At 37.5% G+C, this 13,378-nt stretch overlaps 1 protein-coding gene and 1 long non-coding RNA gene across 8 annotated transcripts; both read right to left on the minus strand.

Moving 5' to 3' along the window:
• Positions 1-82: 82 nt before the first annotated feature.
• On the minus strand, positions 83-8,893 carry LOC148715344 (uncharacterized). Of its 7 annotated transcripts, none has more exons than XR_015968650.2 (8): positions 8,542-8,893; positions 8,399-8,459; positions 5,407-5,465; positions 5,010-5,311; positions 3,879-3,963; positions 1,837-2,733; positions 1,698-1,756; positions 83-1,631 (listed from the first exon to the last, which is right to left on the minus strand). It is a non-coding gene; the product is annotated as an uncharacterized LOC148715344 (long non-coding RNA). The 7 variants fall into 7 exon arrangements; XR_015968648.2 differs by having other exon boundaries at positions 98-1,425; positions 1,521-1,631; positions 5,407-8,459; positions 8,542-8,881; XR_015968632.2 differs by having other exon boundaries at positions 98-1,432; positions 1,521-1,631; positions 5,407-8,459; positions 8,542-8,881.
• A 2,184-nt stretch (positions 8,894-11,077) lies between these two features.
• LOC103705677 (uncharacterized) lies at positions 11,078-11,509 on the minus strand. Its single transcript, XM_008789483.4, has one exon. The coding sequence runs from the start codon at positions 11,507-11,509 to the stop codon at positions 11,078-11,080; it is 432 nt and encodes a 143-aa protein (XP_008787705.3).
• Between the last annotated feature and the right edge of the window lie 1,869 nt (positions 11,510-13,378).

The following is a 13,378-nucleotide window of genomic DNA, read 5'->3' on the forward strand; positions in this document are numbered from 1 at the left end:
CTTTAACCTTACCAACATTTCCAAATGTTTGAACTCTAGCTGATCTAAACATGTAAGCATATCCTTCATGTTTTAAGGTAGGTAGACAAAAAATTATATATGTTGTATATTATTCATGCTGTTCAGGTTCTTGCTGCATAAAAATTGAGTTTATGTTAGAGTAGGGTGCAAACAAACAAAACTTATTCATGCATGTTTTGGACGTTCTTGCTGCATAACAATGAGGTCACATTAGAGTAGGTGAAACGCACGACAAAGTTCAATATTCATGCCTGGTAAATAATGCAGATGACGTTATTGGCAAGCCAAAGTGGTCATGTCCAAGACATGAATCTCAAAGTCCTTTGTGGATCGCATCTAGTAAAAGCTCCATACTATTCACTGCATGATGGATCCTAAATTGCGCCCTTATCTTACATGCGATCGTAATCTTTTTTATGTGGTGCCTCTCAAGTTCGATTGCCAAAAACAAGTATGCAACCATAAATATATGCCTGTGCTTACATACGAGAAGAACAAAAGCCAAAACCAAAAAAGCAAAAAAAAATGAAACTCATTTTCAAACGAAGGACTTTAATCTATCATGAGAGACTTTACCAACTCAACCAATTCCCACCTTACAACACGATTTCTTCATGGTCATCGAGAAATGAAGGCCAATCGGAGAATCTAATTTCATTCTAAATCCAACAGCCCAGAAGGCTGTTCCCAGCATTACGGGGAGGTTTAAAAAAAAAAACCCCAATTAAATGGGGTATCAACCTTTCAATTCCCCGGCAGTAAGCATATAGAGATCCACTAAAAAGACCAGTTGAATCTCCTTAATTAACAAGATTAGTTTCAAAACGAAAATCATAAGAGAAAAGAAGCATAAGAAATAAAATCCAAGGCATAAGCAAACATTTATAATTTCTATGAAGCAGCAGTAACGGAGTTGTATGTATGGACTGCCTTGCTTCTCTCGAAATCCCCGGGCCTTACACCCGACCGACGGGCCTTAGGAATCCTCCTCCCCCATAGCCCATCCTGACCACCCCGTCCCGCCCTACCAACCGAAGAATGGCGTCCACATGGGCATCCTTCAACCAGGTCAGCAGGCCGGGCGGTGACCAGACCTTGAGTCTCAGCCCGACAAAAAGCTGCCCTGTCTTCGATCGTCGACGTCGTCGCCTTCTGAGCCTGATTGCTCCGACGTTCTTTTGCCTCAGCACAGACATCCCCTCGAGTCTCTGATACGTCCTCCGGCGCCAGTAGGACTGAATGATCCGAGACACAGCCTCCATTTTTTGTTCTTCTTCTACTACCGAGATTAGAAGAGACTAACCATGGTGGGGATTTTTGTGCCTGGTGAGTGTTTATACTTGTGCTGGGGTTCATGCATTGCGAATGGCCAGACTGGTCAATAGTCTATATCCGACTTTTTGACTGCTTCCTGTGCGTAGACCATATTTAGTATTGCTCAACACTTCAAGGCTTGAATTGTTTAAAATTGAAACAAAGCTGTGAGGCCTGATCATAACCTCCCTAGTTTTCGGGTGTCAAGTCACGGCCCGTCCCGAGAAGCAATCAACCGGACTGGAACCATGAATCAAGCTAATCTTTGACCTGACCTTGGTAATAAAGTTTGCTGCCTGCATAAGGCGATCGGGTTTAATATAGTGTGGTTGGAAGTTAGTAGCATGACAACTACTTTGTACCTTGTATGGTTTTGAATACCTTTTCCCCCGCTTTGAACATGATATATTTGGCTCATGTACTGAGAAAAAAGAATGAATTTTAGAATGCTAACCAAAAAAATCAACTTTGACTGCAAAGTGAGAACGAAATGAGCTCGACCTGCAGCACACGTCCACCATATTCCATGGCGAAGATGAGGTAGAATTAGAATCACGGCTATCCTACAAGAGCTCCAGCAGCATATCCCACAGCTAGTTAACAACTGACCGTAGCTGCTGCAACTCAATTCAGAGGTGAGAGAGGACTAAGGTGGAGACAACCGACAAAGGAAAATTAGAAAACTATGCTGTTGGCGAGGTATAGCAGTAGGGTTGCAAATAAAATGGGTACACCTGCCACTTGGCCCTATCCATATTTGAAGATCCTTGGTTCGGATTGGTGTCAAAAATATAGATCCAACTTGAGAACCAGATCGGATCTAGATTTTGTATTTTTCAACCCAATCCAATGCTGCCTAGCCCGTGTATCATCCAGGATTAGTTTAGTTAAGAAACAATGGATTTAACTTGGCCTAGATCCGATTCAGCCCGGCCCAAGAACTTCAATTATATAAACCCCCTTTCTTTGTTACTCTAAATGATTTCCCAAATTCACTGAATTAATGAAATCTTATTTAATCAATCGCTCTATGTTTATCTCAACAACACATTTCCTCCAACCGACATTCATTCAATTATATTTAAGGATTTATTAATTGTTATAATGAATTATTATTTATCCTATTCTCAAGAATATTAATAGATCTTTTTAAGTTATAGTTCATAAATTTATATGTTCAGTACGTCTAATCTTGGATTAGGCCTGGATGATGCTTGTCCCCAATTCGACCCTAATAACCTCTTGGATCTAAAATCTTTTCTATGGACCTAATATGACCTGACCTAATTAACTAGTAAGGGGGGTCTAGCTCCAAAATCAAGACCTCAAGTTGGGATCATACATACCTCAATCCAACGCCCAATCCATTTGCAACACTACTTTGGTAGTTGATCAATCCTGAGACAAAAAGAGAACGTGCTGAGAAGCAAGCGTGTGTGATTCAGCGGTAAAAGAGAAAATATGGTTGTTCTCCTCTCTTCCTAAATGCAATAGCAAGTAAAGAAAATTATGCAAATCCCATTTAACTATCAATTAGCAAAATTTTAGAGCAAATATCCAAATTAAAGGTTAAAAGAGCATCATTAATGATGGAAAGCCAAACAGGGATGTCGAGCTTTTGCGACCTATTTCTCAATGAGGCTGGAAAAGGATAAAACTCAGTGGTACAATTATTACTTTTGGCAATTCAACCCTTGCTATTGCTAAACCTAATTTGAATTTTCCTATTTTGAATTGCACTATGATCAAATAGGGCCGAAAATGGATCGGATATTGATATATCCATATTTTTCAACGAATAAAAATACAGATACAGATATATCAAAATTGATATCTATATTTGTTCTAAATGGATACGAATATAAATCGGATATTAAGTATATTCATATTTGTCATACATGATTACGGATACGAATCAAATATTAAACATATCCATATTTTTTTATCCGAGTATGGATATAAATTAGATATTTTTTTAAATATTAACCAATTTTTGAGCAAAATTTAATGATGAGAGCTAATAATAAGGACATGATCATAAAGAAAAGATAATATGAATCTTCTTTTTTTTGCATCCAAATTTGAATATTTTATTGGCACATAATATAAAGTAGAGGAGGAAGAAGTAATCAAAGTAAAATCACATTAAAAGCAATTTGCCAAAAACCTGACTGATGGAATGAGCATGGAAGGTAAAAATTCAAAGACTTGTAAACAAAATGGCTACAAATACTATTTTAGTGAGAATCCCGCAATAATGGCAAGCATGGCCCATACTCAATGCGACAATGTTGACTCATCATTTCACCAAATAAGAAAAAAGGAAATCACAAACCAATATAATGGCCAATTAACCAAGTGCACTTCATGTAACAGGCAGAAGCAAAGGGAGAATCCCACAAATAATGACAAGTATGACCCATAATGCAACAATGTTGACCCACCATTTCACCAAACAACAACATAGGAAATCGCAAGGCAATATAATGACCAATTAAGCTAGTGGACTTTATGTAACTGGCAGAAGCAAAGGAACCACATACCTCGATCTAAAAGCCTGCTGCAAAATGGCAGCACTTGAGTAAATGGTACCAATTTCTGTCTATAGCCAGCAGTTCGGCTAAATATCTGTTAGCATCAAACCAAATAACTCGTGATGAGGGGCACTTAACGAGGACTGACAGCAAATGGACCAGCACAATACTGATAACAGGGTGGACAACATATTAATCAAATAGGGGCATATTTCTAGAATTTGACAAACTAAAAAATAAGTTCTGCTAATCTGTGAATGCAAGCAATCAATCTGGATATACATGTATGAACTTTAACAGCGGAGGGCATTCATTGAATGGAAAGCTCAAGAGGTAATGAGAGATACTTGGTGCACTCTTCAGCCACCTATTTTGTTAAATTACAATCTAATTCCTGTATATATATATATAGAGAGAGAGAGAGAGAATACAAAAGCCATGGGACCTTCAGTGGTGCTCACTATACAAAATTATAAATGCATGCTGCACATGAAAACAGTCTAATTCAAAAATTTTCATTGATATCTGAAATAATAATGTCTAAGATGATATCGGTTGAACAGAATAACCTGATAACATGTCCTATAGTGGACTATTATGGCACACACTCGGAAGTATATTAGAACTCACATTATTTTAAGTGTGTGTATTCACACAAAATCATAAAGGCATGCACACGTAGGCAAATACACCATGAAATTATGAATGAGTCTATTCTTTGCTTTATAGACTACAGCATACCAGAGGAGATAAGAACAACATTATTTGTGTCAATATACATATGCAAGCCAGCATCCACACACACCAAACAAGTGACAGACAAGCAAATAAATTCAAGCCACCCTAAAATTAGCATACACAAAAGGCAACAACTAATCACCAAAAACCCTAAACCCCCAAAAATTTCAACAGCTTATACACTAAATCAAACCCCAAGAAAAGAAAAAAACAATCAAAAATCAACCTAAAAACGGCAAATTCTGCAAACATGAGCAAATAAAATCAGCCCGACCGCTAAAGCCACCAATTTTTATGCTTAAATTATGCAAGAAAACACATGCCCTATCAAACCCAAAATCAAGAACTCCAATACCCACATCAAGAAAACCAAGAATATATTGAAAAGGCGATGGAACTGACCTTTCTCTATCAGAAGACACGGGCATTTGTCATATTCGTGGGAGAGGGCCGGTCATTTGTCATAAAAAAATACCTCCATATCATCAAAAACAAGTTCCATAACACATTAACCCTTGATAACTTACAACATACTCATCACCAAAAGTTTCACAAGCTTTAAAGAAAAAGTTAATCTCATTCAAAGATAAACTTCAAATACATCCCAACACAAATATCTTTAGCAAATTTTTATAAACTAATAAGTAGAATAGTTCCATTTAATTGAATGACATCGTGTGACAATCTTCAATGCTCCAATCACCCTACAATAAAAATGATGATCTTAGTATAAAAGTTTCAACATATATAAACAAAAATAATAACTATTTTTTTAAAACTTTGTATCATAAACATTTACCTTAACATAGTATATGAATTGATGTTCATTTGTTTGAGTCTTCAACAGAGATAGAATAGCTATCCGACACAGCAGGAGAATCAAGATCACAAATAATAGAAGCAATAGTACGTAAAACAAAATGAAAAAATAACTAATAAAGTACTATAAATAAATTAAATTTTATAAAAATGTTATGCAAAATACAACAAATTAACTTTTTTCTCCGATGTTAGCCACTCTTGAAGACAGATCACAGCTTCAACAATATCAAGATTTAATGAACTTCGGAATACATTTGTCACTCGTCCACCTATGCTAAATGCTGATTCCGATGCTACCATAGATACTGAAATTGCCAAAATATCTTTTGCAATCCAAGCTAAGATAGGATACTTTGAGCCACTAGATTTCCACCAGGCTAAAATATCAAAGACATCACCTTCAACCCATGGCCATACAGGTTCCTCCATATATATATCCAAATCTATTTTAACTTGTTCCTGCTGTGCATTCTCCTTCATAAATTGTGTGAACCTTCTTTTTCGTTCTTCCATCTCATCAAACTCATCAAAAATATATCCACTATCTCTTGATGAACCAATATCATGCATAAGTGGAATAGAAAAGGAAGAAAATTTTCTTTCATACTCACTATAAAGCCTCCAAATGATATTATGAATATCACTGACATCTTTTTCTCCATTCAAAGGATAGATATGTGAGTAATAAAATTTCACCATCTTCATTTTATAGCGAAGACATAAGAATGAACCCACCGCTACCACAAGATTAGATTCCTGCCAATATTTGTTAAACTTTTCCTTCATAGATAATACCATAGAAAGAAAAAGGTGATCTTTAGAAGTTGTGCACCATTCAACAATTTGCAACTGGATTTCATAAAATTTTTGAAAAAAGAGATTTGCAATTGGATATGTTGTGGCCGAAAGGAGCTCAGTGATGTTATAGAAATTTTTGAAAGCTTGACAGAGTACTTTTGCCTCTTTTCATTGATCATATGTTGGACGCATATCGAATCTATAAGGATCAAAGCACTGTAATCTCTTGAAGGCCTTCTTGTAGTGACAAGTATCCCTAAGCATCATATATGTAGAGTTCCACCATGTAGGGACATCAAAGGGCAAACCTCTGCATGTCTCCAAATTACATTCTTTAGCCCTTTTCTTAAACTCCTCAAACTGTGTGGAGAGCTTCGAATGATCTTCACCATTTTTTGGATATTTTCAATTGCCACATTAATCTTTTCAGTTCATCTTGCACAACTAAATTAATAATATATGCAGCACATCTCACATGAAAGAATTGGCCATTACATACATGTGTTTCTTAAAGTCTTTCCACAATTTTCCTAACACAAACACCATTGGCACAATCAGTGTCCAAGGTGAATACAAATAACTTACGATCAATGTTCCAATCAATCATATTTTCAATAAATGTGTTGCACAAATTGGCTCCCATATGTATTCCTCCCACATGCATAAGATTAATTATTTTCTTTTTCAAAATCCAATCATCATCAATAAAATGTGATGTCACACACAAATAAAACTTATTTTGTCTAGAAGTCCATAAATCCATAGTTGCACTTATCCAGAAAGAAAGTGGACCAAACATACATAGACCTTTTTTTCTCTCCTCTAAATATGTCTCCATAATCCCCTTTCTAAGAGTTCTGCCACTCTGTAATTCAAAAGATGACCGCAAAATTTAATAAAATCCATAAATCCTTCATGCTCAACCATAGAAAATAGATATTCATGTATAACAAATATTGGCTAACCTCTCGTCATATTTATATATGTCCAAAGAATAAGTACCATCCTCTCGTGTTAATGATGTTTGCAATATTTGTTGGCCTTTAGCATCAACATTATTCAAAAATCGATGACAACTAGCAAGATGATTTTTCAAATGTGTTGTTCCTCAACTGTTGGCTCCATTAAATGTTCTTTTGCAATGATTACATCTTGCTTCTTCTCTTTTTATAATTATCCTACTTATTTTCTTTTCTACTTCATACTTTGCAAAATCATCCCAAATTTTAGATGTTCGCTTTTTTCTTTTTTCTTTGCCCATTTGTTTGATTTGTAGGCTCATCTGATTTACTATTTGCATCTTCAATAGTCCCACTAGAAGACATGATGTATAACAACTGCATTCAAATTGCAAGAAATGAGGCATAAGAATTTACAAGAACATCTTCGAGCTAAGCAGACGTAAATTTCTAACTTGTCTCTAAAACTGCAATCTTCATTGATCGAGCTTGTCATCGGAGAAAATTGATGATCAAGAACAACAGCCATACATGGCTTGAAGGGCAATTCAGATGGTTAATCTATACCACCAAACAAAAATTTATATGCAAGCATCTGAAAAATAGCTGTGTCTAACAAAAGTCTGCAGAATAATTATATGGGAGGAATAAATTTATATGCAAGCATAAATTTAGATGGTTATCTGAAAAACATGGCGTTGTGGCTGACCCAAAATGCCGTTAGACGAAAGTCTGCAGACTAAGCAGCAGAACTGTATGTATCCTCTAAATTGACCTCCCGTAGTGAAAAGACTTTGATAATGCGGCGTTGTAAGTGAAAATAAATTGGTAATATGAATACACATAAGACCTGGTGTTCATGCACATTTGAACCAACAACTTCACGAACAGTTTTACATAACAATAGTTATACCTAGCATTTGACTGAAAAAATAGCAGAGTAATGTCAAACATTCCTATTTACAGTGCACTCATTTGACCCCAGCAATCAAGTACAAAAAAAGAATAGAATCATTTAGACTGACCTTCAGAAGATTAATTGGTTTCTCACAACTAAACAACAAGATGCAGCATTAAAAACTAAAGACTTCTAAAGAAATAATAGAAACATGCAAAGATGAGAGTTCAACTAGAAAAAAGACTAAACAAGAAAGGAATGGAGAAGAACAGAGAAATCAAAAGCCAAATCAGGTGGAAGAATAAACGGAATACAGGAACTTGAAGAGGCGTTGATCCGCAAAGCTACGGTTTTCTTCGATTGAAGCAAAGGAACCTGTTTCCCAAATCAAACACCCGATCAAATGTGGTAAAGGCGAATGTTTAAAGAATAAACCAAGAATTTTACAATCTCCTACCTAGATTTGGAAGTAGATGGTTTTGGTACTTTGGTTGACGCCATCGACCACCTCACAATGCCGCCTCCAAGGCGTCTCACGGCCGTCGCCGGGTGGAAAAAGGGACGAAACCCGGAGCTCAAGGCGTCTGAAGGCTTGAAGATGATGAAGACTCGAAGAATCACGAAACGGACGAACTCGGAGGAAAGAGGAATAAGAAGAAGCGGGGTCTGAGGGTCTGAGGAAGAAGAAGGGCGAACGGGCGATTTGAACTCGGTGAGGCCCTTTCCGATCGGATCCCCAGGCCTGCGGCGAACGACGGAACGAGCGGGCCTGCGACGAATGTCATGGCCATTGCGTATTGGGCCCTTGGCCCGGGTAACTGAATAGTGACAAATCCCGTCATCCGGGTGGAAAAAGAGACCAACCCTCATCTTAGATCCGCGTGCTTAGGTCATCAAGACCTTACCAACATCCAGCGACATGATAGCGTTCCAAGTATAGAAAAAGAGAAAAGATGAAAACCTGTATGATTAGCATATAAAAAAAAAAAATCAATTGGGAGAACCCTTGCAACGTTTCTCACCACGGCTTTTAAGCATAAGACACAAATCGAGCAGAACATTACATTGAAAAAAGAAAATTACAGTAACTCAACTTAGGTGTGATAAAATTACATGCAAACAAACACACCTAATAATTTACATGAGAAGGATGACACAACTTGGTGCTTTCCTGAGGTCTCAAATGGTACATGAGTTTCACTTCACACAACTTGGTGCGGACACTTAGTTGACACAATGATTACGAGGCACCTCCGGAGGAGCAACCAGTGAATTGTATATATGAATCATCAACCTCCGGTCGAACTCTCCTCTTCTTCTTGCACTCATTTGACGAGCCCATGGGATCGTCCTCTCCCGTAGCCCATCCGAAACACTCGGCGGACCTTCTCCACCAGCCAACGCCAGCATCGCATCCACATATGCATCCCTCATCCGAGCCAGAAGCCGGAGTGGCGAAAACACCTTAACCTGCAGGCTGCAGCCTTCGAATCGGCCGCGCCACCGCCTTCAGTTTCCATGCTCGCTGTCTAATTTTGCCAAGCATTGCCACCAACCTCACCTTCTTGCTCGGCGACGATGAAACCTTCAACCCTCTACGGGCTCTTCTGCGCCAGTAGTGCTGGATGCTTCGATATACTTGAGAGGTAAAGAGCTCCATTTCTTAGCTTGTTTGGACGGCTGAAACGCAATGAGATGATGAGAGGAGAGTCCTGCTTTTCGGTACTCAAGAGTACACGTCATAAAGAATTCTCCATAAAGTCATTGTTAATAACAAATCCTATATTTAATTTAGATTACATCAAAGAGTATATATTTACAAGAAATATGTCGGATACATGAAGCAAATTTGAATATATGGTAAATAAAATGATAACCTAGAAAGCATGGAAATAAGTTACAAAATCTCCAGCGTGGAAGTAAAATGATATTAACCAAAATGACAAGGCAAATTTAAAGTATTGCCACTATGATAATGGTGATGTTGATGTTTTTTTTTGTTTTGTTTTTTGATCGCTAACCTTTGGAATCTTCTATGTAGGAAAAAAATACAAACCAATTATATGAAAACTAATCTAACCATTTTTTTTTGGGAAAATATGTAAAATACATCTAAAATAATTTTATTTTCTGATATGCTTTAAATAAATATACCAAGTTTAAATATATCTTACATCATACTACAAAATCAGTTTAAGAAAAAAAAAAATCATATCCACATATCGCACGGGTTACAAGCTAGTAAAAGCAATTTTGGAAACTATAGATATAACATTTATATGACGCTGCTCTTTCCCTCATCGTGTGCTCAGGACATTAGCCGGAGAAAATAACAGTTCAAAATTCGAGTGGATAAAGAATTACTATTTATTTCTCAACTAAGAGATAATGCAGCTAATGTGACAGTGTGGCTACATTAGCTGACTAATCAACAAAAATAAAAAGAAAAAAATGGCATCCTGAGCGACTGCGTCCCTCCCCCTTTTTTTTATTTGGAAGTAACAAAAAGAATATTAAAGTGTTTTATATAAACAATTACATCTTGACAGGTATAACCCAGCAAAATCTCGGAAAAGAAAATATTAATCAAAACCTGAAAAATACAATTCTAGCTTATTTTCCAACTAGGAAAGGAGCTCTCGCAAGAGTTTGTTTACGAAAACATCATTACGTTTACTCCATTTTGGTGCACTTCACCAGTCAAATTGGAACGACTCAGCCTTCTTGCCAAACTCAACTTCCTTTAAGCTCGGGCATCAGCAAAAGGATGCTTAATTTATACATTCTCTACATAGAAGGACCTTATCACCTTAAAATGGTCCATCATAACCCAACATTAACTGCGTTCTCTAGCTTTATTCCCCCAGCCTCGCAGGCTTAATTAGTTACCTAAACATGAGAGAGAACAAAAAAGGCAGGAAAAAGAGAAAAATAAGCAACCCCTAACTGTGGAGAGGTTTTCCCCGACTTCAAATGTTGAGAGATTTCCAGCATCAAAAGGCGGCCAGCTCCCCGGAAGCCGCTAAGGACTTGTAGATCTCCAGTATGAGCCTCTGCTCAAAGTAGGTGCCCGGCTCGAGTCGGACCGGCCGGCGCTTGGGGATCCGTTTGGCCCAGAGAGCCTCCGGTCCGTTGGGGAGCGCCCAGGCCGACTCCTTCCCGGCCAGCCCCAGCATGACGTTAACGTACGCGTCCCTGAGCCGGGCCATCAGCCGGACCGGCGACGGGATCTTAATCCGGATCCTGAAAACTCGGCGGATCCTCCAGAACCGGCGGTTCGCTCCCCGACTCGACCCAAATCTCGTCGCCCTCGCAGCCTTCTTCCCGGAGCCCGAGCCCGAACCATCCACCCTTTGATACTTCCTCCTGCGCCAGTACAGCCTTATGCCCCTATAGAACCTATAAGGAAACGCTTCGGTTTCCATCTCTGCCCCTGTCGGTGATGAGAGGGAAAGAAACGTGAGGAGATTGAAGGATGTTTTGTTGGATTAACTGTAGCAGAATAATAAATAAATAATTTTTTACTGGCCTCCGCCTACGTTGTTTAAGCACGTAGTTGTCATACCACAAAGAGAGAAGACCTCATGAGAAAGAAGAGACCTGCAGAAGAGAGAGGAGATCCGGAGCTTACAACCTATGGAAGACTTGAGTATCCACAGGCTATTTATAGTGCTAGATTAGGGATCCAGATCTTTATCTTTAAGGTTTATCTCTAATTAGTTTCCATCCATCACAGAAACTACCATATAAGATAAACTCCATATAACCTCTTTCTTGATTGGACTTAATCACCAATTAAACGAGGTTTATCTTGATGTGGGATAAGCTCGATCAAGTGGGCCACATCAAGTCTCCTAGAATTAAGAGACGTGCTAATATTCTCCTACTTGGTCCACGTGATATAATGGTGATAAAACTGTAGTATGGCCATAAATTAAATTTATCCAATCATGTAACTTAATCAACAAATACTATTACATAAATCATAGCGGTTATATTTTATTATGAAGATATTTTCTTCCATGTATTACAATTTAAGGTATTTATTGATGTATACTTTATAAGATATATCCATATCTTACCGAATGACTAAATAATAATCCCTTAGGGTCCTTTCTTTATGTATCAAAAGATACCATACATGACAAAAATAAACTTTATGTACACAACCATAGTCATATATCAAAGCTGTAAGCATTTTGCACAAAATGCGAATGGAAAAATGAGAGGAAAAGATCATACATCAAATGAGCTAATAAGTCCCATATGATTCACATGATCAATATAAACTTTAGCCGGCAGTGCTTTAGTCATGGGATCAGCAATCATCAGCTCAATATGGATATGTTCAATGAACACATCTCCAGATCTTACTTTATCTCTCAAAACCAAATAAATTTATATCTATGTGCTTATTATGGTTGCCACTTTTGTTATTCTTAGAAAAGAAAATTGCAGCCAAATTATCATAATAGATCTTTATTGGCCTTAATATAGAATCAAGGACCTTTAGTCCTGCTAGCCGGTGAAGTTGCTTCATAGCATGCAACAAATTCTGCTTCTGTAATTGATGAAGCAGTTATAAACTTCCTTGTATCCGAACATCCAGCAAAATCTGAATCTGGATATCCGACAACCTCCAAGGAATCCGTATATCTATAAGTAAGGTTGAAGTTCTTGGTTCCTTATAAACACCGCAGCACTTTATTAGCAACTTTCCAATGTTCCTGCCTTGGATTGCTTCGGTATCTTTCCAATATTCCTACTACAAATGTAATGTCTAAATGAGTACATACTTGAGCATACATCAAACTACCAACTATAGAAGCATAAGGTATGTCTTTTATATGCTCCAATTCCAAACTGTTTTGTGGTAATTGTCTTAAACTAAATTTGTCTCCTTTGATAATGGGTGCTACTGAAGGTGAACAAATCTTCATATTAAATCTTTCTAAAACTCTTCGATGTAGGCCTTTTAAGACAATCCCAATATCCTTCGAGATCTATCTCTATGAATCTCTATGCCAATGACGTATGAGGCTTCACCCAAATCCTTTATCTCAAAAAGTTTAGAAAGAAAATCATTAGTTCCACGTAGCAAACCCAAGTCACTGGTTGTAATTAAAATATCATCCATATATAGGACTAGAAAGATATATTTACTCCCACTGACCTTAAGGTATATACACTGATCAACAATGTTCTCCGTAAAACCATTCGAAGTAACAATATTATGACACTTGATATACCATTGGCGAGAAGCCTGCTTAAGTCCATATATGGATTTCCTTAAT

This window comes from Phoenix dactylifera, chromosome 1 (assembly GCF_051530095.1).
Source record: "Phoenix dactylifera cultivar Ajwa chromosome 1, Ajwa_hap1_PhDact_Kaust_v1.1, whole genome shotgun sequence".
In the NCBI taxonomy this organism is placed as follows: Eukaryota; Viridiplantae; Streptophyta; class Magnoliopsida; order Arecales; family Arecaceae; genus Phoenix; species Phoenix dactylifera.

What these genes read in the sequence shown, in the direction of transcription:
- LOC103705677 (XM_008789483.4), bottom strand. Translation starts at nt 11,509, where the DNA reads ATGGAAACCGAAGCGTTTCCTTATAGGTTCTATAGGGGCATAAGGCTG.